The sequence below is a fragment of the Cetorhinus maximus genome, unplaced genomic scaffold, assembly GCF_964194155.1.
Source record: "Cetorhinus maximus unplaced genomic scaffold, sCetMax3.hap1.1 HAP1_SCAFFOLD_2063, whole genome shotgun sequence".
Classification (NCBI taxonomy): domain Eukaryota; kingdom Metazoa; phylum Chordata; class Chondrichthyes; order Lamniformes; family Cetorhinidae; genus Cetorhinus; species Cetorhinus maximus.
The window spans coordinates 32,501-57,232 of NW_027598003.1; the positions used below are offsets into that span (position 1 = coordinate 32,501).

The following is a 24,732-nucleotide window of genomic DNA, read 5'->3' on the forward strand; positions in this document are numbered from 1 at the left end:
AATGCTTTAGGGTCCCGTGTTCCAATCCCGCCACGGCAAATAGTGGCATTTGAATTCGACAATAATCTGGAATTAAAAGTCTAATGATGACCATGAAACCATTGTTGTAAAAACCCAGATGGTTCACTAATGCCCTCCAGGGAAGAGAATCTGCCCTATATGTAACTACAGGACCACAGCAATGTGGTTGACTGTGAAATGGCCAACAAGCCATTCAGTTGTGACAAGGGAACAAAACTGGACAGGATCAGAATCACACAGAGTGCAGAAGAGGCCCTTCGGCCCTTCGAGTCTGCACCGACACGTGAGAAACACCTGACCTACCGACCTAATCCCATTGACCAGCACTTGGCCCCATAGCCTTGAATGTTTATGATGTGCCAAGTGTTCATCCAGGTACTTTTTAAAGGATGTGAGGCTAACCCGCCTCCACCACCCTCCCAGGCAGCGCATTCCAGACCCTCACCACCCTCTGGGTCAAAAAAGTTTTTCCTCACATCCCCCCTAAACCTCCTGCCCCTCACCTTGAACTTATGCCCCCCTGGTGACTGACCCTTCAACTAAGGGGAACAGCTGCTCCCTATCCACCCTGTCCATGCCCCTCATAATCTTGTACACCTCGATCAGGTCGCCCCTCAGTCTTCTCTGCTCCAACGAAAACAACCCAAGTCTATCCAACCTCTCTTCATAACTTAAACGTTTCATCCCAGGCAACATCCTGGTGAATCTCCTCTGCACCCCCTCCAATGCAATCACATCCTTCCTATAATGTGGCGACCAGAACTGCACCCAGTACTCCAGCTGTGGCCTCACCGAGGCTCTATACAACTCCAACATGACCTCCCTACTTTTGTAATCTATGCCTCGATTGATAAAGGCAAGTGTCCCATACGCCTTTTTCACCACCCCACTAACATGCCCCTCCGCCTTCAGAGATCTCTGGACACACACGCCAAGGTCCCTTTGTTCCTGTCAACTTCCTAGTGTCATACCGTTCATTCAATACGGCCTTGACAGGCCACCCAGCATCGATCTAGGCACCAGAAATGACAACGGAAATCTCAGCAATGTCGACCCTGCAAAAGTCTTCCTTACTAACACCGGCAAGCTAGTGCCAAAATTGGGAGAGCTGTCTCACAGATAACTCAAGCAGCAGCGTGGCCTAACCAAACTCATGGAATCAGATCTGACAGATAACGTCCCAGACCCTACCGTCAGTGTCCCTGGGTATGTCCTGTCCCACCAGCAGAACCGACCCAGCAGAGGTGGCGACACAGTGGTATACAGTCGGATGGGAGTTGCCCTGGGAGTCCTGAAGATTAACTCCGGACCCTATGAAGTCTCACCATCAGGTCAAACATGGGCAAGGAAACCTCCTGCTGATTACCACGTACCGCCCTCCCTCAGTTGATGAATCAGTGCTCCTCTCCATGTTGAACACCACTTGGAGGAAGCACTGAGGGTGGAAAGGGTGCAGAATGTCCTCTGGGTGGGGGACTTCAATGTCTAACACCAAGAGTGGCTCGGTAGCACAGCTACTGACCAAGCTGGCCGAGTCCTAAATGACATAACAGCTAGACCGGGTCTGCGGCAGGTGGTGAGGGAACCAACAAGAGGGGAAAACATACTTGACCTCATCCTCACCAACCTGCCTGCCGCAGATGCATCTGTCCGTGACAGTATCGGCAGGAGTGACCACCACACAGTCGTTGCGGAGACAAAGTCCGGTCTTCACATTGGGGACACCCTCCATCGTGTTGTGTGGCACTACCACCGTGCTGAATGGGATAGATTTCGTAAACAGGACCATCAACTCAAGACTGGGCATCCATGAGGTGCTGTGGGCCATCAGCAGCAGCAGAATTGTACTCAAAGATAATCTGTAACCTCATGGCCCGGCATATCCCCCACTCTACCGTTACCATCAAGCCAGGGGATCAACCCTGCTTCAATGAAGAGTGCAGGAGGGCAGGCCAGGAGCAGCACCAGGCACACCTAAAAATGAGATGTCAACCTGGTGAAGCTATAAAACAGGACTACTTGCATGCCAAACAGCATAAAGCAGCAAGTGACAGACAAAACTAAGTGACCCCCATAACCAACAGATCAGATTTAAGCTCTGCAGTCCTGCCACATCCAGTCGTGAATGGTGATGGACAATTAAACAACTCATTGGAGGAGGAGGCTCCACAAATATCCCCATCCTCAATGATGGAGGAGCCCACACAAAGATATAGATGAAGCATTTGCTACAATCTTCAACCAGAAGTGTTGAGTGGATGATCCATCTCAGCCTCCTCCGGAGGTCCCCAGCATCGCGGATGCCAGTATTCAACCAATTTGATTCACTCCACGTGATATCAAGAAACAGCTGAAGGCACTGGATACTGCAAAGGCTATGGGCCCTGACAATATTCCGGCAATAGTTCTGAAGACTTGTGCTCCAGAACTTGCCGCGCCCCTAGCCAAGCTGTTCCAGAACAATTACAATGCTGGCATCCACAGAGCTATGTGTAAAATTGCCCGGGTATGTCCTGTACACAAAAAGCAGGACAATTCCAACCCTGCCAATTACCGTCCCATCAGCCTACCCTCCATCATCAATAAAGTAATGGAAGGGATTATCAACAGTGCTATCAAGCAACACTTGCTTAGCAAGACCCTGCTCACTGACGCCCAGTTTGGGTTCTGCCAGGGCCACTCAGCTCCTGATTTCATTACAGCCTTGGTCCAAACATGGACAAAAGATCTGACCTCCCTAGGTGAGGTGAGGATGTCTGTCTTTGATATCCAGGCCGCATTTGACAGAGTGTGGCATCAAGGAGCCTTGGCAAAACTGGTGTCAATGGGACTCAGGGGGAAAACTCTCCTCTGGTTAGTCATAGCTAGCACAAAGGAAGATGGTTGTGGTTGTTGGAGGTCAGTCATCTCAGCTCTGGGACATCACTGCAGGAGTTCCTCAGGGTAGTGTCCTCGGCCCAACCACCTTCAGCTGCTTCATCAATGACCTTCCTTCCATCATAAGGTGAGAAGTGGGGATGTTCGCTGATGATTGCACAATGTTCAACACCATTTGCGACTCCTCAGATACTGAAGCAGTCCATGTCCAAATGCAGCAAGACCTGGACAATATCCAGGCTTGGGCTGACAAGTGGCAAGTAATATTCGCGCCACACAAGTGCCAGGCAATGGCCATTTCCAACAAGAGAGAATCCAACCATCGCCCCTTGACATTCAATGGCATTACTGAACTACCACTATCAACATCCTGGTGGTTACCATTGCCCAGAAACTGAACTGGACCAGCCATATAAATGCAATGGCTACAAGAGCAGGTCAGAGGCTAGGAATCCTGCAGAGAGTAACTCACCTCCTGATGCCACAAAGCCCATTCGCTATCTACAAGGCACAAGTCAGGAGTGTGATGGAATACTCTCCACTTGCCTGGATGATTGCAGCTCCCACAAAACTCAAGAAGCTCGACACCAACCAGGACAAAGCAGCCCCGCTTGATTGGCACCCCATCCACAAACAGTCACTCCCTCCACCACTGACGCACAGTAGCAGCAGTGTGTGCACCATCTACAAGATGCACTGCAGCAACTCGCCAAGGCTCCTTCGACAGCACCTTCCAAACCCACGGCCGCTACTACCTAGAAGGACGAGGGCAGCAAAGAAACGGGAACACCACCACCTGGAAGTTCCCCCTCCGAGCCACTCACCGTCCTGACCTGGAAATGTATCGGCCGTTCCTTCACTGTCGCTGGAACTCCCTCCCACCCCTAACTGTGGGTGTACCTACACCACATGGACTGCAGCGGTTTAAGAAGTCAGCTGGCGAACACCTTCTCAAGGGGCAATTAGGGATAGGCAATAAATACTGGTCTATCGAGCAGCGCCCACATCCTATGAACGAATGAAAAAAAAATCATTAAATACTGCCCTCTTTACCTGGCTACTGTTTTGCATTTACCTGGGAGAGGGAAGAATTGTGGTAACGCGAAATGTATGTTAAAGCCTCCAATTATACCTGACATTCACTTCCCTAACATTCAGTGCAGCGGAATAGCAGTCCTGGCGCACAGAAGTCGGAGAATGTGAATTGATGTTAGTTTACACATGGTCGATTGTGTCAATGAGCAATTATGCCTATTATGCATCTTCCCTGAATTTCGGTTGCATTGCTTTTGGGTTAAATGAAAAGCTGACGAAATTCATGTCCGGCGTTTCCTGCTGGGAATCAAAACCAAAATGGACCTCAGGTCTTCCCTTTACGTTTACCCGAATGACTTTCATGACTGGCTTCCCCTCACCTCCACGTCTCTACCCACCCCCCACCCCCACCACCCCCCAAGCCTCTCTCCAGGCAGTTGAAGCCCTTCTCCTCCTCCTTTATCCAGTACCGTTAAGGAGAGTGAGCAAGGCCACTGGAAACCGACCTGTTCAGGCTCACCGCTCTCCTCCCACTCAACCCAGTGCCCCGGCGATCCCCTATTTGTACTCCTGTCGTGAAACAAAAATTGAACAAAAACGATGTGTAAGACGGCGGGTGGTGGGGGCCGGTGGGGGTGGTGAGACGGTGGTTGGGGGGCCATGGGGGTTGAGGCAGAGGCAGCCCCCAGTTGGACATTGCGCCAGTTGTTTGCACCCATGACCCCAGGGTATCAGCCACACGCCTCGGCCCGTTGAAAGATAGGGAGGGCCTGAACAACCTCGTTCTCTGGCGTCTCATTCCCACGGTGACATGATTTTTGCCACCTCCTTGTTTCAACCAATCTCCCTCCCCCACCCCACTCCCCGTCTCATTTTTCGCCTTCAGACCAGCCGACCAAGCCGCACATCCAGCTGTTCCGCACATCTGGCAAGTATTCCATCGGCGAGTACGTGAGCATCAGGTGCACCGCCTCCTCCATCTTCAGCGGGGCCATCTTCCTGCTGCTCAAGGTCGACGGGGAGACCCCCGTGGCCTACCAGGCCGTGCCAACGGCAGGATTCTCGATGACCTTCTCCATCGCCAACCTCACCTACGCCGACAACGGGTATTACCTCTGCCTCTACCAGCTCAAGAGGTCGGGAAAACTGTACAACTCCTCGGAGAGTGAGCGTGTCAAAGTGACCGTGACAGGTAAGGCTGGTCAACCCTTTCAGGGCTCAGATGACGGGCTGGCAGAAGAGTTTTGGCTCCTCCCCCTGAAGGGAAATAAGAACACGTAGAGAAAGGGGGGAGTGGCAGGTGGAGCAAAAGAGAAGGCCGGGGATAGGTTAGAGGCCCAGGGTAGATTGAATGTTAAAGCTGGCACCGAGCACGGGGCAAAGAAAGCGGTAATGAGAGCATGAAAGGCTAAAGCTTTTGGTCCGGAGTGGATGTTAATAGCAGAATAACGGTCAGCCCTGTCTGAAAGCGAAATAGCAGAATGTGTAAAGAGCTGAATGAAGGTCAGCACTGGTCCAGTGTAGGTGTTAATAGCAGAATAAAGGTCAGCACTGTCTGAAAGCGAAATAGCAGAATGTGTAAAAAGCTGATGAAGGACAGAGCTGGTCCAGAGTAGGTGTTAATAGCAGAATGAAGGTCAGCACTGTCTGAAAGCGAAATAGCAGAATGTGTAAAGAGCTGAATGAAGGTCAGCACTGGTCCAGAGTAGGTGTTAATAGCAGATTAAAGGTCAGCACTGTCTGAAAGCGAAATAGCAGAATGTGTAAAGAGCTGAATGAAGGACAGTGCTGGTCTAGAGTAGGTGTTAATAGCAGATTGAAGGTCAGCACTGGCTGAAATGAAAAAAAAAAATACTTGAGAACAAGATACGGACTGACACTTTGGAGAAAAAAATATCACTTTGTTCAGTGTTTACCTTTGCAATGATACAATTCAGAAAAATAAACACATTATAAAGAGGACAAAGAAAACATCTTTAGTGGGTGCAAGAGGGACCCCACGGGAGATCTCGGTCTCTGCCCTGCCATTTGGAAATGGCCCTTTAAAAGTTGGTTCCGAGGGTTAATTCGAAACCCTCATCAAACATTAGTTGGATCCCTGAAGTTTGCATTTACTGCGGCTGTCAAGGAGCATGCACTGCACCACACAGGCCAAGCCTGGGGGCAGGAACTCGGAGTGAGTGACGGTGCCGAAGTGAGAATGTCACTGAATTGGAAACCTGGGGCCCTGGGATCGAATCCCACCTCAGTTGGTGGGTGGTGGAATCTGAATTCGATCAAAATCACTGGCATCTACCTGGCCGAGTGGGAAAGTTGCCCTGTGTACCAAAAGCAGGGTAAATCCAACCTAGCCAATTACCACACCATTGGTCTACCCTCGATTATCAGTGAATCAATGGAAGGGGCTATCAAGCGGCACTTGCTTAGCAATAACCTGCTCACTGATGCCCAGTTTGGGTTCTGCCAGGGCCGCTCAGCTCCTGACCTCGTTACAGCCTTGGTTCAAGCATAGGAGCTGAACTCCTGAGGTGAGGTGAGGGTGACCGCCCTTGACATCAAGGCAGCATTTGACCAAGTGTGGCATCAAGGAGCCCTAGCAAAACTGGAGTCAATAGGAATCACGGGCAAAACTCTCCGCTGGTTGGAGTCATAGCAAGCACAAAGGAAGATGGTTGTGGTGGTTGGAGGTCTGTTATCTCAGCTGCAGGAGTCCCTAAGGGCAGTGTCCTAGGCCCAACCACCTTCAGCTGCTCCATCAATGACCTTCCTTCCATCGTAAGGTCAGAAGTGGGGAATGTTCGCTGATGGTTGCACAATGTTCAGCACCATTCGCGACTCCTCAGATACTGAAGCAGCCCATGTCCAAATGCAGCAAGACCTGAACAGTATCTAGGCTTGGGCTGACAAGGCAAGTGACATTTGTGACACACAGTGACCATCTCCAACAAGAGAGAACCCAACCATCGCCCCTTGATGTTCAATGGCCCCCCCCATTATCAACATCCTTGGAGTTCCCACTGACCAGAAACTGAACTGGGACCAGCCATATAAATACTGTGGCTACAATAGCAGGTCAGATGCTAGGAACCCTGTGGTGAGTAACTCACCCCCTGACTCCCCAAAGCCTGTCCACCATCTACAGGGCACAAGTCAGGAGGGTGATGGGATACTCCCCAATTGCCTGGATGAGTGCAGCTCCCACAACACTCAAGAAGCTGGACATTGTCCTGGAAAAATCAGCCTGCTTTATTGGCCACAACTTCACAGTAGCAGCAGTGTGTGTACCATCTACAAGATGCACTGCAGCAACTCACCAAGGCTCCTTAGGCAGCACCTTCCAAACCCACAATCACTACCACCTATAAAGACAAGAACAGAAGATAGATGTGAACACCAACACCTGGAAATTCCACACCAATTCACTCAACATCCTGACTTGGAAATATATTGGCCGTTCCTTCACTGTCACTGGTCAAAATCCTAGAACTCTCTCCCTAACAGCACTGTGGGTGTACCTACACCACACGGACAAAATCCTGGAACTCCCTCCCTAACAGCACTGTGGGTGTACCTACACCACACGGACAAAATCCTGGAACTCCCTCCCTAACAGCACTGTGGGTGTACCTACACCACAGGGACAAAATCCTGGAACTCCCTCCCTAACAGCGCTGTGGGTGTACCTACACCACAGGGGACAAAATCCTGGAACTCCCTCCCTAACAGCACTGTGGGTGTACCTGCACCACATGGACAAAATCCTGGAACTCCCTCCCTAACAGCACTGTGGGTGTACCTACACCACAGGGACAAAATCCTGGAACTCCCTCCCTAACAGCGCTGTGGGTTTGCCTACACCACACGGACAAAATCCTGGAACTCCCTCCCTAACAGCACTGTGGGTGTACCTACACCACAGGGACAAAATCCTGGAACTCCCTCCCTAACAGCACTGTGGGTGTACCTACACCACAGGGACAAAATCCTGGAACTCCCTCCCTAACAGCGCTGTGGGTGTACCTACACCACAGGGACAAAATCCTGGAACTCCCTCCCTAACAGCACTGTGGGTGTACCTACACCACAGGGACAAAATCCTGGAACTCCCTCCCTAACAGCGCTGTGGGTGTACCTACACCACATGGACAAAATCCTGGAACTCCCTCCCTAACAGCACTGTGGGTGTACCTACACCACAGGGACAAAATCCTGGAACTCCCTCCCTAACAGCGCTGTGGGTGTACCTACACCACAGGGACAAAATCCTGGAACTCCCTCCCTAACAGCACTGTGGGTGTACCTACACCACACGGACAAAATCCTGGAACTCCCTAACAGCACTGTGGGTGTACCTACACCACAGGGGACAAAATCCTGGAACTCTCTCCCTAACAGCACTGTGAGTGTACCTACACCACAGGGACAAAATCCTGGAACTCCCTCTCTAACAGCGCTGTGGGTGTACCTACACCACAGGGACAAAATCCTGGAACTCCCTCTCTAACAGCACTGTGGGTGTACCTACACCACAGGGACAAAATCCTGGAACTCCCTAACAGCACTGTGGGTGTACCTACACCGCAGGGACAAAATCCTGGAACTCCCTCCCTAACAGCGCTGTGGGTGTACCTACACCACAGGGACTGCAGTGGTTCAAGAAGGCAGCTCACCCACCACCTTCTTAAGGGCATCGAGCGATGGGCATTGAATACTGGCCCAGCCAGAGAAACCCACATCTCGTGAATAAATTTTTAAAAGTCAGGAACTTCATGTCTTATTAATGACCAGGGGGGGAAAAATCCATCTCGTTCACCAATCCTCTTTAGGGAAATATATCTTCTGTTCTTTATGTGGTCTAACCTACCTATGACTCCAGACACTCAGCAATATGGTTGGCTCTACACTCCCTGGAACCTGCACCATGTGGATTGTGCGGGTGTACCCACACTACGCGGACTGCAGCGGTTCTAGAAGACAGTTGGCCACCAGCCTCTCCAGGGTCAATTAGAGATGGGCAGTTAATGCTGCACCTTGCCAGCAACGCCCACATCCCACGATTGAATGATACAAGGACCAGCTGTTGGTACACTGCTGCCACTCTCTGCCACCTCCGCAGCATCCACCTTGTTAATTTGACTTGAGGCTAGCAGATTGCCCGCATCAAGTTTCTGACAGTGCGCGTTCATCAAATAATGAGTCTTGCATGACAATTTTGACTGTTCCTCATTGACGGTTGTCTCCGCTGAGCATTATGGTAAGTAAAAAGTCAGCTTGGGCAGAATCGCATTGGCAGGCAATTAAACGCATTGCCTCACTGTCCAGTCCCACGTACTGTGTGGGAATGCACTTTGGGAAAGGAAGGACTGGCAAACTGGAGCTCATTTCTCCTTGGTGAAAGAAATAAAGGATGGCTGACCGAGCTGAGGTCTTTAAAACTACGAAAGGCTTTAATAGGGTGGGCGCTCTTCATTAACTGGACCGTTAATGTAAGATAGCTACCGAAAATCCAACCGGGAAGTCGGGATGAACTTCCTTTACCCAAATGATGGTGAGAACACTGAGCTTTGTTGCCTGAGGGAGAGTTCGAGGTGAATCCTACAGATGCATTTGAGGGGAAGCTAAACAAACAGACAAAGGCACTGGGCACACGTTTGCAGTAGACAGGGAGTGAGGCCTGGTGATGTGGGATTTAGGTGGGGAGGCCCGAATGGAGCATAAACACTTGGGCACGATCGAGGCTTGGGTGGGTACCACAGGGGCTTGGCACCTTTGTTGGCACCTTTAGTCGTACTTAAATTTCATTTTTGTTAGTCTTCTTTCAGAGTTTCTCTTTGTTTTCGCAGTTTCCCTTTAAGGGGCTGCCATTTAATTTGCCCCCTTGTTTTATTAATTGAGTTTAATTGTTTTTTTACCCCCGAAAATAGTATAAACACTAGCATGCGCTGCTTTGGTGTTGCATGTATAAAGTTATGAGGGGGCGTATTTAGGGTAGACAGGGACTTTTCCCCTTGATAGAGGGATCAATAATCAGGGGGCATAGATTTAAGGTAAGGGGCAGGAGGTTTAGAGGGGATGTGAGGAAGAATTTTTTTCACCCAGAGGGTGGTGGGAATCTGGAACTCACTGCCTGTAAGGGTGGTAGAGGCAGAAACCCTCATAACATTTAAGAAGTATTTGATTGTGTACTTGTGATGCCTTGGCATATAAGGCTATGGGCCTAGTGCTGGCAAATGGGATTAGAATAGACCATAAGACATAGGAGCTGAAATTAGGCCATTCGGCCCATCGAGTCTGCTCCGCCATTCAATCATGGCTGATAATTTTCTCAACCCCATTCTCCCACCTTCTCCCCATAACCTTTGATCCCCTTACCAATCAAGAACCTATCTATCTCGCTCTTGAATACACTCAATGACCTGGCCTCCACAGCTTTCTGTGGCAATGAATTCCATAGATTCACCACTCTCTGGCTAAAGAAGTTTCTCCTCATCTCTGTTCTAAAAGGTCTTCCCTTTACTCTGAGGCTGTGCCCTCGGGTCCTAGTCTCTCCTACTAATGGAAACATCTTCCCCACGTCCACTCTATCCAGGCCTTTCATTATTCTGTAAGTTTCAATCAGATCCCCCTCCCTCATCCTTCTAAACTCCATCGAGTATAGACCCAGAGTCCTCAAATGTTCCTCATAGTTAAGCCTTTCATTCCTGGGTTCGTTCTCGTGAACCTCCTCTGGACCCTCTCCAGGTGCCAGCACTAGTTAGGTACTTGTTTGACCGGCGCAGACTAGATGGGCCCAAGGGCCTTTTTCTGTGACTCTATCACTCTATGCCAAATGTGGTGTTATATGGAATCCTCTGCAATCCACAGAGTTGGCTGTTAGGCTAAGGGTGCCAACGCTGGGGTTCCTCCCCACCCAGTCCCCCCCCGCAATCACCCTACTTCTTCCACATTTCGTGCTGTTTGCCCTCACCCTCGCTTGCAAACCCCTCCGTGGTCTCACCCGCTCCCCATCCCCAATTCTGAAGTCTCCTCCAACCCCACAACCCTTTGATCTGCCCTGCTGTCACCCAGTTCCACCCTCCTCGAGCATCAGCGACAATCATTAGGAAGGCAAATGGGATGCTGGTTCCTTACTGAAAGGGCGGTGGTGGAGAGTGGGGTAGAAATGTAGGGAAGGGCTTGCTACAACGATACAGGGCATTCGTGAGTCTGCGTATCATTAATATCTCCTCACTGAAGGAAGGGTATACTTGTAGCGGAGGCAGTTGAGGTACATTGTTGGCCTACTGTTAATGCACTAGGCTAATGCAGGTTCAAATCCCTCCCGGAACTCCTCCTGCCTTTTTTACCCGTGTCGGAGGCTACTTAACCCGACACGTCTGTGGACGATGCCAGCTCCCAATGTGGCCCCCTCCTCTGCATTGCCGGGGGAGACTAAACGCAGACTGGGTGCCTGCTTTGCGGAACACCTTCGGTCTGTCCGCAAGCATGACCCAAACCTCCCTGTCGCTTGCCATTTTAACACTCCACCCTGCTCTCATGCCCACATGTCCGTCCTTGGCCTGGCTGCAATGTTCCAGTGAAGCCCAACGCAAACTGGAGGAACAGCACCTCATCTTCCGACCGGGTGCTTTACAGCCTTCCGGACTGAATATTGAGTCCAACAACTTCAGACCATGAACTCTCTCCTCCGTCTCGACCGCACCCTTTTGAAATCCATTTTTTAACGTTGAATTTAAATTTAAATTTATTTTTATGCGTTATTTATTGATTGATTCGTTCAGTTTTTTTGATCCTTTACCCCCAGTCACCACACCCCACCCTCCAAAAAGGGCCATCTATCACTTGTTCCTATGTTGTGATCTCACTGAACGCTGACCCTTCTGCTATTCAGACATTCCGCTATTGTACCTTGATGCCACCATCAACACCTTCTTTAGACTTTAACGCTATCATTAACACTCCTTTCGTCTTGTGTCCAAGACATCTTTGTCGATCTCTCCTGAGATCACACCTACCGCCGACCTTCCACCTTGCTCCCCCTGCTCCACCCCCAGTATAAAATGCATCAAGTGTCTACTGCTGTCCAGCTCTGAAGGAGGGCCATATGGAGATGAAACGTTAAGCCTGTTTCTCTCTGCGTAAACGCAGGATGGGTGGGATCGGACCAGCCGCGGACTACGCACCGCCTCTGTCCTTACGTCCTCTTGCGGCCAATTGAGTTAGCTCAGCAGGAGCTGCGTGGGATGGGCAGAGACGATCTGACAGTGGCCATTTTGGGGAACTTCTCACCCGCCGGGGCCCCCCCCTTCAGAACCCTTCTGGAAGGGTCCCGCCACTTTGTAGCATCACAGGTGTGCGATATGAACACCAGGGCTAAGGAAATGGTTGGGGGCAAAACGAGTGGGGCCTGAGCGACCGCGCCGAACACACAGTGCTTGATATTTAGTGCAGTCAGCGCTATCTAATTCTATGTCAGACAGATGTTCTACCCAGTGAGTTCCTGTTGTGACTTGCCAGGATGATCCCGCTTTCGGTCTAACGATGTTGACACGAACGTATGAATTAGGAGCGGGAGTAGACCACTCGGCCCCTCCAACCTGCTCGCCCATCCAATAAGACCATGCCTGATTTAATTGTAACCTCAACCCCACATTCCTGCCTCTCCCTGATTAGCCCTTCACCCCTCCTTGTTTACCAAGAATCGATCTTGCCTTAAAAATATTCAAAAACTCTACTTCCACCGGCCTTTTGAGGAAGAGGGTGCCAAAGACTCATGAACCCCAGAGAGAAGAAAACATCACAAGTTGCAATGCACTTAATATGACTGGACTGATAAAGTTCAGCTTCGTAAATGTGCAATGGATGTAAGAAATATCAAATGGAGTTTTGAGGCAGAGTCTTTGAATGTTTTTAAGGCCGAGGTAGATCAATTCTTTGATTAACAAGGAGGGGGTGAAAGGTTATCGGAGGGGTGGGGGAGGCCGGAATGTGGGGTCGAGGTTACAATCAGATCGGGCATGATCTAATTGAATGGGGGAGCAGAGTCGAGGAGCCGAATGGCCTACCCCTGTTCCTCATTCGTATATTTGTATGCTGTTCAGTTTTGGCATCTAAGTTCCGAAGAAGAGTCATATTGGACTCAAAACGTTAACTCTTTGTCTCTCTTCACAGATGCTCCCAGACCTGCTGAGTTTTTACGACACTTTCTGTTATTTTTATCTAGAACTCCGAACGTGGTTTTATGTTACAACGTAAGAGGTGACGCCTGAGCCTTTGGCCAGAGTTGTCCTCACTGGAGTTTAGAAGAATAAGAGGCGTCTTGATGGATGCATATAGGACCCTCAGGGGATTTGACAGGGTGGATGTGGAGAGGATGTTTCCCCTTGTGGGAGAATCTAAACCTAGACATAGAATCTAGACCTTAGGTCACCACATTAAAGGAAGGATGTGATGGCACTGGAGGGGGTGCAGAGGAGATTCACCAGGATGTGACCTGGGATGAAACATTTGAGTTATGAGGAGAGGTTGGATAGACTTGGGTTGTTTTCGTTGGAGCGGAGAAGACTGAGGGGTGACCTGATCGAGATGTACAAGATTATGAGGGGCATGGACAGGGTGGATAGGGAGCAGCTGTTCCCCTTAGTTGAAAGGTCAGTCACAGGTGGACATAAGGTCAAGGTGAGGGGCAGGAGGTTTGGGGGGTGGGTGTGAGGAAAAACTTTTTTTACCCAGAGGGTGGTGAGGGTCTGGAATGCGCTGCCTGGGAGGGTGGTGGAGGCGGGTTAGCCTCACATCCTTTAAAAAGCACCTGGATGAACACTTGACACGTCATGACATTCAAGGCGATGGGGCCAAGCGCTGGTCAATGGGATTAGGTAGGTAGGTCAGGGCGTTTCTCACAGTGTCGGTGCAGACTCGATGGGCCGAAGGGCCTCTTCTGCACTGTGTGTGTGATTCTGTGATAGACGTCACTGTTTGTAAATATGGGTTCGTCCATTTAAATGGAGACGAGGAGAATTTCCTTCTCTCAAAGGTTGGTGAGCCTTTGGAAATCTCTTCCCCAAAAGGCGTTGGGAACAGGGTCTTTAAATATGTTTAAGGCCGAGCGTGATAGATTCTGGTTAAGCAAGGGGGGGGTGGGTGAAAGGTTATTGGGGGGGTCGGCCGGAATGTGGGGCTGAGGTTACAATCAGATTGGCCGTCAGCTTATTGAATGGCGGGGCAGGCTCGAGGGGCCGAGTGGCCTCCTCCTGTTCCTGCTTCATATGTTCGGACAGCGTGGGATTGAAACAGGTAACCTTTGCTCTGTATATTTCTGAATGGGGAGGAAACTCATCCTGGCTAAGAATGGAGAACAGGCCGTGTTGCATTCGTTGCTTGGTCCAATCCCCCGCCCGGTCGCCGTCCAATCAACATGCCCGTGGAGCTGAAATCGAGCGGGATTTAGAATAGGCGATGTAAAGGTGACCCGGGGCGAATTTCTAGATCCAATGATGCCCCCCTCCACCCAACCCCGGCCAAAACGGTTTGACCCGGGCCTCTGGAGCAAAGCGATTCACCCGTGCTCACTCTCTCTTTCTCTCCCCCGCCTCAGATGTCCTGTTGCGGCCCTCGATTTCGGTGTTGCGGACGTCCGGCATGTTCGTCCAAGGCGAAGCCGTCAACTTCCGCTGCTCGTCGGCCAGCGTCTTCGCGGTGATCACCTTCTACCTCTACAAAGTGGGCGAGTCGGGACCGGTGGCCTCGGTGGGGCCGACGTCAGCCTCCAGCGCCATCCTGACCATCCACAACATCAGCACGCACCAGGAAGGCTACTTCACTTGCATGTTCAAAGTGCTGATCAACCACAAGATGCACTCGTCCACTCACAGTGACTGGGTCCAGGTCGCCATCACAAGTGAGTCGCCGATTTTCACCCCCCCCTCCACTTTCTGGTTTCGAGGTCGCTCCACATGAGTGACTGAGGCAAAGAGGCAGAGGGCAACGTATCTAAAAGTAAAAATAAAAAACTGCGGATGCTGGAAATCCAAAACAGAAACAGAAACACCTGGAAAAACTCAGCAGGTCTGGCAGCATCGGCGGAGAGGGGAGCACAGTTGACGTTTCGAGTCCTCGTGACCCTTCAACAGAACTAAGTAAAATTAGGAAAGGGGTGAAATATAAAAGCTGGTTTAAGGTGGGGGGTTTGTTGGGACAAATAGCCAGTGATAGGTGGAGATAACCAAAATCTGTCACAGATAAAAGCGCAAAGAGGTGTTGAAGGTGGTGATATTATCTAAAGGAATGTGCTAATTAAGAGTAGAAGACAGGACAGATAAGGTGCAGATGGCTCTAGTGGGGGGTGGGGAATACTAAAAGGTAGAAATAAACAATGGTGGAAATACATTTAAAAATAATGGAAATAGGTGGGAAAAGAAAAAATCTGTATAAATTATTGGGCTGAATATTGAGTTCAACAATTTTAGATCTTGAACTTTCTCCTCCATCCCCACCCACTTCCCGTTTCTTCCCCCTCCTTTTTGTTTTTTCCAATAATTTATATAGATTTGTCTTTTCCCACCTATTTCCATTATTTTTAAATGTATTTGCACCCATTGTTTATTTCTACCTTTTAGTATTCCCCCACCCCCCACTAGAGCCATCTGCACCTTATCTGCCCTGTCTGCTACTCTTAATTAGCACATTCCTCTAGATAATATCACCACCTTCAACACCTCTTTGTTCTTTTGTCTGTGACAGATTTTGGTTATCTCCACCTATCACTGGTTGCTTGTCCCAACAAACTCCATCCCCCCCAAACCCTCCTTAAACCAGCTTATATTTCACCCCTTTCCTAATTTTACTTAGTTCTGTTGAAGGGTCATGAGGACTCGAAACGTCAACTGTGTTCTTCTCCGCCAATGCTGCCAGACCTGCCGAGTTTTTCCGGGTATTTCTGTTTCTGTTTCAGCGATGGATCTGAGTTTGCTGATGAGGCCAAGCTAGGGTGGGAAGGTAAGCTGCGGGGAGGAGACTGAGAGGCTGCAAGTCGGGCGAGTGGGCAAAAGGTGACTGATGGGAATGTAATGCAGCGGAGTGCAAGGCTGTCTACTTTGGCCATGAGACTGAAAGAAAACAGAATTTTTTTCTTTATCTAAAAAGGTGAGGGAATTATAAGTGTCAATGATCAAAGGGTGTGTTTGTAGAAGGAACGCGGAAAGTTAGCATGCAGGCGTAGCAAGTAAGGAGGAAGGCAAATGGCATGTTGGCCTTTATTGCAATGGGATTGGAGTACAAGAATGAAGAAGCCTTGCTACTGTTGTGCAGGGTTTTTGGTGAGACCCCATCTGGAATATGGTGCGCAGTTCTGGTCTCCGTGTTAAATGAAGGATGTACTTGCACTGGAGGTGGTGCAGTGAAGGGTTCACTAAATTGGTCCCTGGGATGAGAGGCTGAGTAAATTGGGTTTATATTAGAACCATAGAACCATAGAACACTACAGCACAGAAAAACAGGCCATTCGACCCTTCTAGTCTGTGCCAAAATATTATTCGGCTAGTCCCATTGACCTGCACCCAGTCCATAGCCCTCCAGACCTCTCCCATCCATGTATCTATCGAATTTATTCTTAAAACTTAAGAGTGAGCCCGCATTTACCACATCAGACGGTAGCTCGTTCCACATTCTCACCACTCTCTGAGTGAAGAAGTTCCCCCTAATGTTCCCCCTAAACCTTTCCCCTTTCACCCTAAAGCCATGTCCTCTCGTGTTTATCTCTCCTAATCTAAGTGGAAAGAGCCTACTCGCATTTACTCTGTCTATACCCCTCACAATTTTGTAAACTTCTATCCAATCTCCCCTCATCCTTCTACGCTCCAAGGAATAAAGTCCTAACCTGTTTAATCTTTCCCTGTAACTCAACTCCTGAAGACCCGGCAACATCCTAGTAAATCTTCTCCGCACTCTCTCGATCTTACTGATATCCTTCCTGTAGTTAGGCGACCAGAACTGCACACAATACTCCAAAGTTGGCCTCACCAATGTCTTATACAACCTCACCATAACATCCCAACTCCTATACTCAATAATTTGATTTATGAAGGCCAGTCTGCCAAAAGCATTCTTTACAACCTTGTCTACCTGTGATGTCACTTTCCGGGAATTATGTATCTGAACTCCCAGATCCCTTTGTTCCTCCGCACTCCTCAGTGCCCTACCATTTACTGTGTATGTCCTACCTTGGTTTGTCCTTCCAAAATGTAACACCTCACACTTTTCCGCATTAAATTCCATCTGCCATTTTCTGGCCCATTTTTCCAGTTGGTCCAGATCCCTCTGGAGATATTCTCTGGAGTTTAGAAGAATGGGAGGCGATCTCATTGAGACCTGCAGGATTGTGAAGGGGTTTCCCAGGGTGGGCACCGAGGGGTCGATTCCGCTGGTCGGAGGGAATCTAAAACACGGGGGCACAATGTCGGGATAAGGGGGCCGATCATTTAGGACTGAGATGAGAAGGAATGTCTTCACTCGAAGGGTTGGGAATCTAGCCCAGAGGATTGTGGATGCTCCATCGTTGAGGACCGGGATGGACAGATTTTTGGCCTCTCCGTTAATGATGGGATATGGGGAGCGAGCAGGAAAATGGAGTGGAATCCCAAGTTTAGCTGTGAGCACATTGAATGGCAGAGCAGGCTCGATGGGCCGAATGGTCTACTCCAATCCCCGTTTCTTATGCCCTTGCGTCCCCCTGAAATAGATACTTAAACGCGCATACGTCACATGATGGTCACCATAGCCTTAGGGAAACAAGGGAGATTTACCACAATGGTAGCCTCTGTATGGGAATCTAGTTGTGTGGAGCCACTGGGGGTTGCTTTAGACCAGGGAACGTTCAACTAAGGTTGGTAGCTTGGCACCAAGAATGAGCAACATGAAAGAGAATAGAGAACTCATGCATGTTCTCCTCAGAACAAAGAAGGTTATGCGGAGATTTCATTGAGTTGATCAAAATTATCAGGGGTTTCAATAGACTAGGGGTGGGGGTAGGCATGAAGGTGTGGGGGTGGAAGGTGGGACAGGTTATCTGGCTAGTAACAAAAGGGTACACAGTTAAGATAAGATAATTGAGGTTTAGATGCAGGTTCAGAAGTCAGGAGTCAAGTTCATGGTGCAGCTCATTTATACATGCTAGAAGCAATGTACATTTATACTCAGGGACCCGGTCGCTTCAGACAAAGGGAATATGGTCAAACCTTAAGCCTTTGGTTGATGCCGGGAACCTGGGGAGCCTACAGTGCTCCGTTGCTGTCTCCATGGCAACGCGTCGAACAACCCGATTCAGCCGGCCCGCCAGACGGCACCCGTTTGTCCCGTCGCCAACATCGCAGTGACGCTTGGAGACTTGGCGCTCGGGTGTTTTCCCTGATGAGCGTCAGGCGTGAATCTTTGACGGGGCTGTCTCTCGTTTCGGCGTCAGTCCTGTTCTGCGCTGCGAGTGACTGAGACATACGACGAACGTAGGATAAGGCGAGATGCAACAATGGGGCAGGCGCTCGTGTAGTTACGAGCCACGATATTGGAAGACATCCATGTGTTCCTCCTCGTGAGGTGATGTTGAGCCCCTCCTACATTCGATCATACACTCCTGCCTTATAGACCTTGCAATTCTTTACTCTTAAGAGGGCAACAAACTTATGAGGATATATACATTTTAAAAAGGTACTCATAAAAGTTACAACATACGTTTGCAGAAAACAGCTTAGCGTCTGATACAAGGGGTTCCCTGAAGACTGTGAAGATGAGATTCAATTCTCTTAGATACTGCCGAATCTCAGACATGTACATCTTCTCTCAATCATAGTAAGTTTGTTCGTCAGTGGTAATGGCTTCCTCTTCCATGACACCCAAACCTTCCTCATCTTGATGGAACATATCCATTAGTACCTTATTGGCACACATGGCCCCTTTAATGTTTTGTTGGGTGATTTCGTAGTGTCGTATGTTTCGTACACCTCTCATGCTTTGCAAGATGGTGGTTCTGCTTGCAGAGGTGCAGGATTATATTCTGCATGGCCCTACCTCCTCCCTGAGCTTAACTCACCACCACCCCACCTCCCCCCCCCCAACACCAATCGCCCCCCTCCCCCACCACCTTCCCACTGTAGAAATCAGGATTCTGGCTCCCCAGGAAGGGGCAACCTTGTCCGTCAATGCACAGCGGGGGTAAGAGATGCCAAAAGATTGGGTTGACTTGCGTTCAGGCCTTGCGTTCACAAGAGTTGCCTCCCTTTTATCTTTCAGGCAAGGCAGAACGACCCACGATATCCAGGAACACCGAGTTTTATCTGTACCCCCAGGGGCAGCTACTCACCCTGCTCTGCACAGCCCCGAAAGCCTACCGGACCCGCAATTTCCAGCTGTACCAGAATGGGCTGGAGATAAGCACCAGCTTGACCGTGCGCGACTCAGTTGCGGAGTTCACCATGGTGAACACGACGATGGCCAATCAGGGAGACTACACTTGCGCGTACCGGACAACCATCGCCGGGCGGGAGTACAACTCCACCCAGAGTGAATCCCTCGCGATCGCTATTTCAGGTAGGCAGCCGAAGTCCTGCGCAAAGAAAATCGAGACTGGAAACGAGCACATCCCACATGGTGGCAGCGTCGGGCCGATCGGGGTCAATCTGCTCTCGAACAACGATCCAATTTTTCATTGAAGAGCAAAAAAGAATTGCGGACGCTGGAAATCCGAAACAAAAACAAAAACAAAAAAATAACCTGGAAAAGCTCAGCAGGTCTGGCAGTATCGGCGGAGAGGGAGCACCGCTGACGTTTCGAGTCCTCACGACCCTTCAACAGAACTAAGTAAAAATAGAAGAGAGGTGAAATATAAGCTGGTTTAAGTCGGGGGGGGGGGTGGGGGTGGGACAGGTAGAGCTGGATAGAGGACCAGTGATAGGTGGAGATAACCAAAAGATGTCACAGACAAAAGGACAAAGAGGTGTTGAAGGTGGGGATATTATCTAAGGAATGTGCTAATTAAGGGTAGAAAGCAGGACCAGCAAGGTGCAGAGAGCCCTAGTGGGGGTGGGATGGGGGGAAGAAATTGATAAAGGCTAATTATTTTATCTCTACTTTTTAGCCTATTTTGATTCCTTCACCCCACCCCGTCCCCACTAGGGCTATCTGCACCTTGCCCGTCCTGCTTTCTACCCTTAATTAGCACATTCCTTAGATAATATCCCCACCTTCAACACCTCTTTGTCCTTTTGTCTGTGACATCTTTTGGTTAATCTCCACCTATCACTGGCCCTCTATCCAGCTCTACTTGTCCCACCCTCCCCTTAAACCAGCTTATATTTCACCTCTCTTCTAATTTGACTTAGTTCTGTTGAAGGGTCTTTCGGACTTGCTCCTCTCCGCCGATGCTGCCAAACCTGCTGAGTTTTTCCAGGTATTTTTGTTTTTATTTTTGTTTCGAGTTGAAATCGGATTGGATTGGAGGACATTTTGAAAAATGCAGCCCCTTTATATGAAGTTAGCAGGATCGGTGTCCAATAAATGAGCAATTTCAGACTTTGGATACGTGTAGAGAGTAGCCAATATCAGATCTGACCATGCACATCTTCCCCTTTGATTAAACAATATTAAACAGAGGACCCAATTCTAAAAGGGGTACCAGGGTCAGAGGGACCTAAAATACATCATTGAAGACGGCAAGGGCAGGTTAAGAAAATCTCTTGTAAAGCATAGAGTACCCTAAGCTTTATTATTAGAGTACAGGAGCAAGGAGGTGATGTTGAATTTGCATCAGACACTAGTTCAGCCTCAGCTGGGGTATTGCGTCCAGTTCTGAGTACCGCTCTTTAGGAAGGTTGTGAAGGCTTTGGAGAGTGCAGAGAAGATTCACGGGAATGGTCCCCGGGATGAGGGACTTGGGTGACGTGGATATATTGGGGAAGGCGGGACTGTCTTCCTTGGAGAAGAGAAGATTGCCGGGAGATTCGATAGGGGTGCTCAAAATCGCGAGGGGGCCTGGACAGGGTAGAAGAGGGTGAACCTGTTCCCATTGGTCGTGGGGGGGGCGGGGGGAGAGGAGATCAAGAAGGAGAGGGCACGGATTGAAGGGGATCCGGCGGAAGAAGCAACAGCGACCTGGGGAGAAACAGCCTCACGCATTGGGAGGAGTTCCGGATCTGGAACGCGCTGCCTGAGAAGGCCCAGGGGAGGCAGGTTCAATCGAGGCTTTGAAAAGGGAAGGAAACTGTGGTCTGAAAACGAAGTGTGTGCAGGGTTACAGGGAGAAGGCAGAGGTGGGGCGGGGTGGGGCGGGGTGGGTGGTGAGTTGCTCGGTTGAAGAGCCAGTACAGACAGGATGTGCCGAATAGCCTCCTTCCGTGCTGTGATCATCCTGTAATTCTGCTTGACCCTGCAGTTGAGCTCAGCCAAACAGGGACTTGGAAATGTGGATGGTACAATAGTGGTGGCTTGTATTAGGTAGACAGTAGCTGCCCAACATTCAGCTCGATTTACATCAATGAAATTGTACAGTGGACGGTAAGACGCTGGTAATATCCGCTCCTTTCTCCAGGCGGGGACTATACCAGGCGCCAGTAGCACGATCACCTGTTACTTTGCTCCAGCCACAAGATGAATATGCCAGGATTTTGACCCCGTGACAGTGAAGGAACGGCCGATATATTACCAAGTCAGGATAGCGAGTGACTCGGAGGGGAACTTCCAGGTGTGAGGCTGACAGGGTTAATTCTTCGAGAAATTACTATCAGTTGAATAGGTCAGAGGCTGGGAATCCTGCGGCGGAGAGTAACTCAACCTCCTGACTCCCCCAAAGCCTGTCCACCATCGACAAGGCACAAGTCAGGAATGTGATGGAATACTCCCCACTTGCCTGGATGAGTTGCAGCTCCCGCAACACTCGAGAAGCTCGACACCGTCCAGGACAAAGCAGCCCCGCTCGATCGGCACCCCATCCACAAACATTCACTCCCTCCACCACCGACGCACAGTAGCAGCAGTGTGTGTACCATCTACAAGATGCACTGCAGCAGTTCACCAAGGCTCCATAGACAGCACCTTCCAAACCCACGACCTCTACCACCTAGAAGGACAAGGGAAAAGATAGATGGGAAAACCACAACCTGGAAGTTCCCCTCCAAGTCACTCGCCATCCTGACTTGGAAATATATCGGCCGTTCCTTCACTGTCACTGGGTCAAAATCCTGGAACTCCCTCCCTAACAGCACTGTGGGTGTACCTACACCACAGGGACAAAGTCCTGGACCTCCCTCCCTAACAGCACTGTGGGTGTACCTACACCACAGGGACAAAATCCTGGAACTCCCTCCCTAACAGCACTGTGGGTGTACCTACACCACAGGGAACTGCAGAGACTCAAGAAGGCGGCTCACCACCACCTTCTCAAGGGGCCAAAAGGGATGGGCAATAAATGCTGGCGTCAGCTTGTGATGCTCACACCCCATGAATGAATTAAAAAAAACCACCTTCTCGAGGGCAATTAGGGATGGGCAATAAATGCTGGCCTAACCAGCGATGCCAACAGCCCACGGATGAATTAATAAAAAAACCTTTGTAAGGGGGCAATTAGGGATGGATAATAAATGCTGACCTAGCAAGCTGTTCACGTGCTAGGGATATACCTGCATTACCGAGGGTGCAGAGGAGATTGGCATGAATGTTGGCAGGACTGGGAAATTGTAGCTAAGCAGAGAGATTGGGCAGGGTGAGGTTGTTCTGCCTGGAGCAGAGGAGTACGAAAGGAGATTTGATTGAGATGTACAAAATTGTGAGGGGCCCGGGCGGAGGGCTTATTAACTTCAGCAGGGAGGGCAGTGTCCAGGAGGTGTAGAATTACAGCGCTTGGTATTAAAGGTGAGAGAGGAGATGAGGTAAAAGTCTTTCAACCCAAGAGGGTCGCAGGGTCCGGGTGAGCAAACGCTAAGGTTAACTTGCAGGTTGAGTCGGTAGTGAGGAAGGCAAATGCAATGTTGGCATTTATTTCGAGAGGACTAGAATATAAAAGCAGGGATGTGCTGCTGAGGCTTTATAAGGCTCTGGTCAGACCACGTTTAGAATATTGTGAGCAATTTTTGGGCCCCTGTATCTCAGGAAGGATGTGCTGGGCCCCTGGAGAGGGTCCAGAGGAGGTTCACGAGAACGATCCCAGGAATGAAAGGCTTAACATATGAGGAACGTTTGAGGACTCTGGGTCTATACTCAATGGAGTTTAGAAGGATGAGGGAGGGGGATCTGATTGAAACTTACAGAATACTGAAAGGCCTGGATAGAGTGGGACGCGGGGAAGATGTTTCCATTAGTAGGAGAGACTCGGACCTGAGGGCACAGCCTCAGAGTAAAGGGAAGACCTTTTAGAACAGAGATGAGGAGAAACTTCTTTAGCCAGAGAGTGGTGAATCTATGGAATTCATTGCCACAGAAGGCTGTGGAGGCCAGGGTCATTGAGTGTATTTAAGACCGAGATAGATAGGTTCTTGATTGGTAAGGGGATCAAAGGTTATGGGGAGAAGGCGGGAGAATGGGGGTTGAGAAACTTATCAGCCGTGATTGAATGGCGGGGCAGACTCGATGGGCCGAATGGCCTAATTTCTGCTCCTGTGGCCTTATGGGCTCATCCATAAGGTGCCACTCGCCGTCCTTGACTTGGGAAGAGGATGTCGGCCGTTCCTTCGCTGTGGCCGGGTGAAGCCCCCTAGCCGGAGGGCCTCGGAGGGAGTTGGGCTAAGCGAGGCGAGGCTCGTCTCTTGACCGGCGTAGGCCCGATCCTGCGCTGCGGTCTCCCTGTCGCTCAACGGAAGGAGAAAAGGGGAACCAAAGGGAATAATTGAAACAATAAATAAGCCGATGTGCCTCACGGTTGTTATTTTAACCCCCTCCCCCCGCAGAAAGGATGCAGCTCCAGCTGGTGAACGGGAGCAACCCCTGCGAAGGTCGAGTGGAGATCTCCTTCGGTGACAGCTGGGGCACTATCTGTGACGACCAGTGGGGGCTGCACGACGCCAAGGTGGTGTGCAGCAGCCTGGGCTGTGGGGCAGCCCTGTCCGCGCCCTCCCACGCCCGCTTTGGCCGAGGCACGGGCCCCATCTGGCTGGACGACGTGGCGTGCCGGGGAGACGAGACGGTCCTGTGGTACTGCAGCTCCCGGCTCTGGGGCTCCCACAACTGCCACCACGGGGAGGACGCCGGGGTCATCTGCACCGGTAAGTCCCACGCCGATCGGGGGGCCTGGCGCTCGGGCTGGGGTATTCCTGCTCCTCCCTCCCTCCCTCCCTCCCTCCCTCCCTCCCTCCCTCCCTCCCTCCCTGGTTGGCGGGCGGAGAGCGGGACTGGTTCGGGTCTGGCGGGCAGACGGGCGGGCGGGCGGGGAGCGGGAAATCCCCGCCGGCGGTAATCGAGCGTTCCGTCTTGGCGGCGCACTTTACCGGGTGGAAGAGGCCACAAGGCCGACTCATCGATGATGGCGGCGGGCGACTTCGGTCAGGTCCTTTCCAAAGACGGGGTAACTGAGAGATAGACAGAGAGAGAGAGAGACAGAGACAGAGAGAGAGAGAGACAGAGACTGAGAGAGAGAGAGACTGAGAGAGAGAGAGAGAGAGAGAGAGAGAGAGAGAGAGAGAGAGAGAGAGAGAGAGAGAGAGACAGAGAGAGAGAGAGACAGAGAGAGAGAGAGACAGAGACAGAGAGAGAGAGAGACTGAGAGAGAGAGACTGAGAGAGAGACAGGGAGAGAGAGAGAGACTGAGAGAGAGACTGAGAGAGAGAG

The 24,732-nt window shown here is 50.4% G+C and overlaps 1 protein-coding gene across 1 annotated transcript in view; it reads left to right on the top strand.

The window, feature by feature from the left end:
- LOC144676901 (scavenger receptor cysteine-rich domain-containing protein DMBT1-like) overlaps positions 1 to 24,170 on the top strand; it is a gene marked incomplete at both ends in the record, with an annotated part of 42,405 nt that extends 18,235 nt beyond the window's left edge. The window contains 4 exons of the mRNA XM_078537218.1: positions 4,820 to 5,125; positions 14,528 to 14,830; positions 19,213 to 19,509; positions 23,856 to 24,170. Of these exons, the coding sequence (XP_078393344.1) occupies positions 4,820 to 5,125; positions 14,528 to 14,830; positions 19,213 to 19,509; positions 23,856 to 24,170 (1,221 nt within the window). The remainder of the gene's footprint in view (positions 1 to 4,819; positions 5,126 to 14,527; positions 14,831 to 19,212; positions 19,510 to 23,855) is intronic.
- Between the last annotated feature and the right edge of the window lie 562 nt (positions 24,171 to 24,732).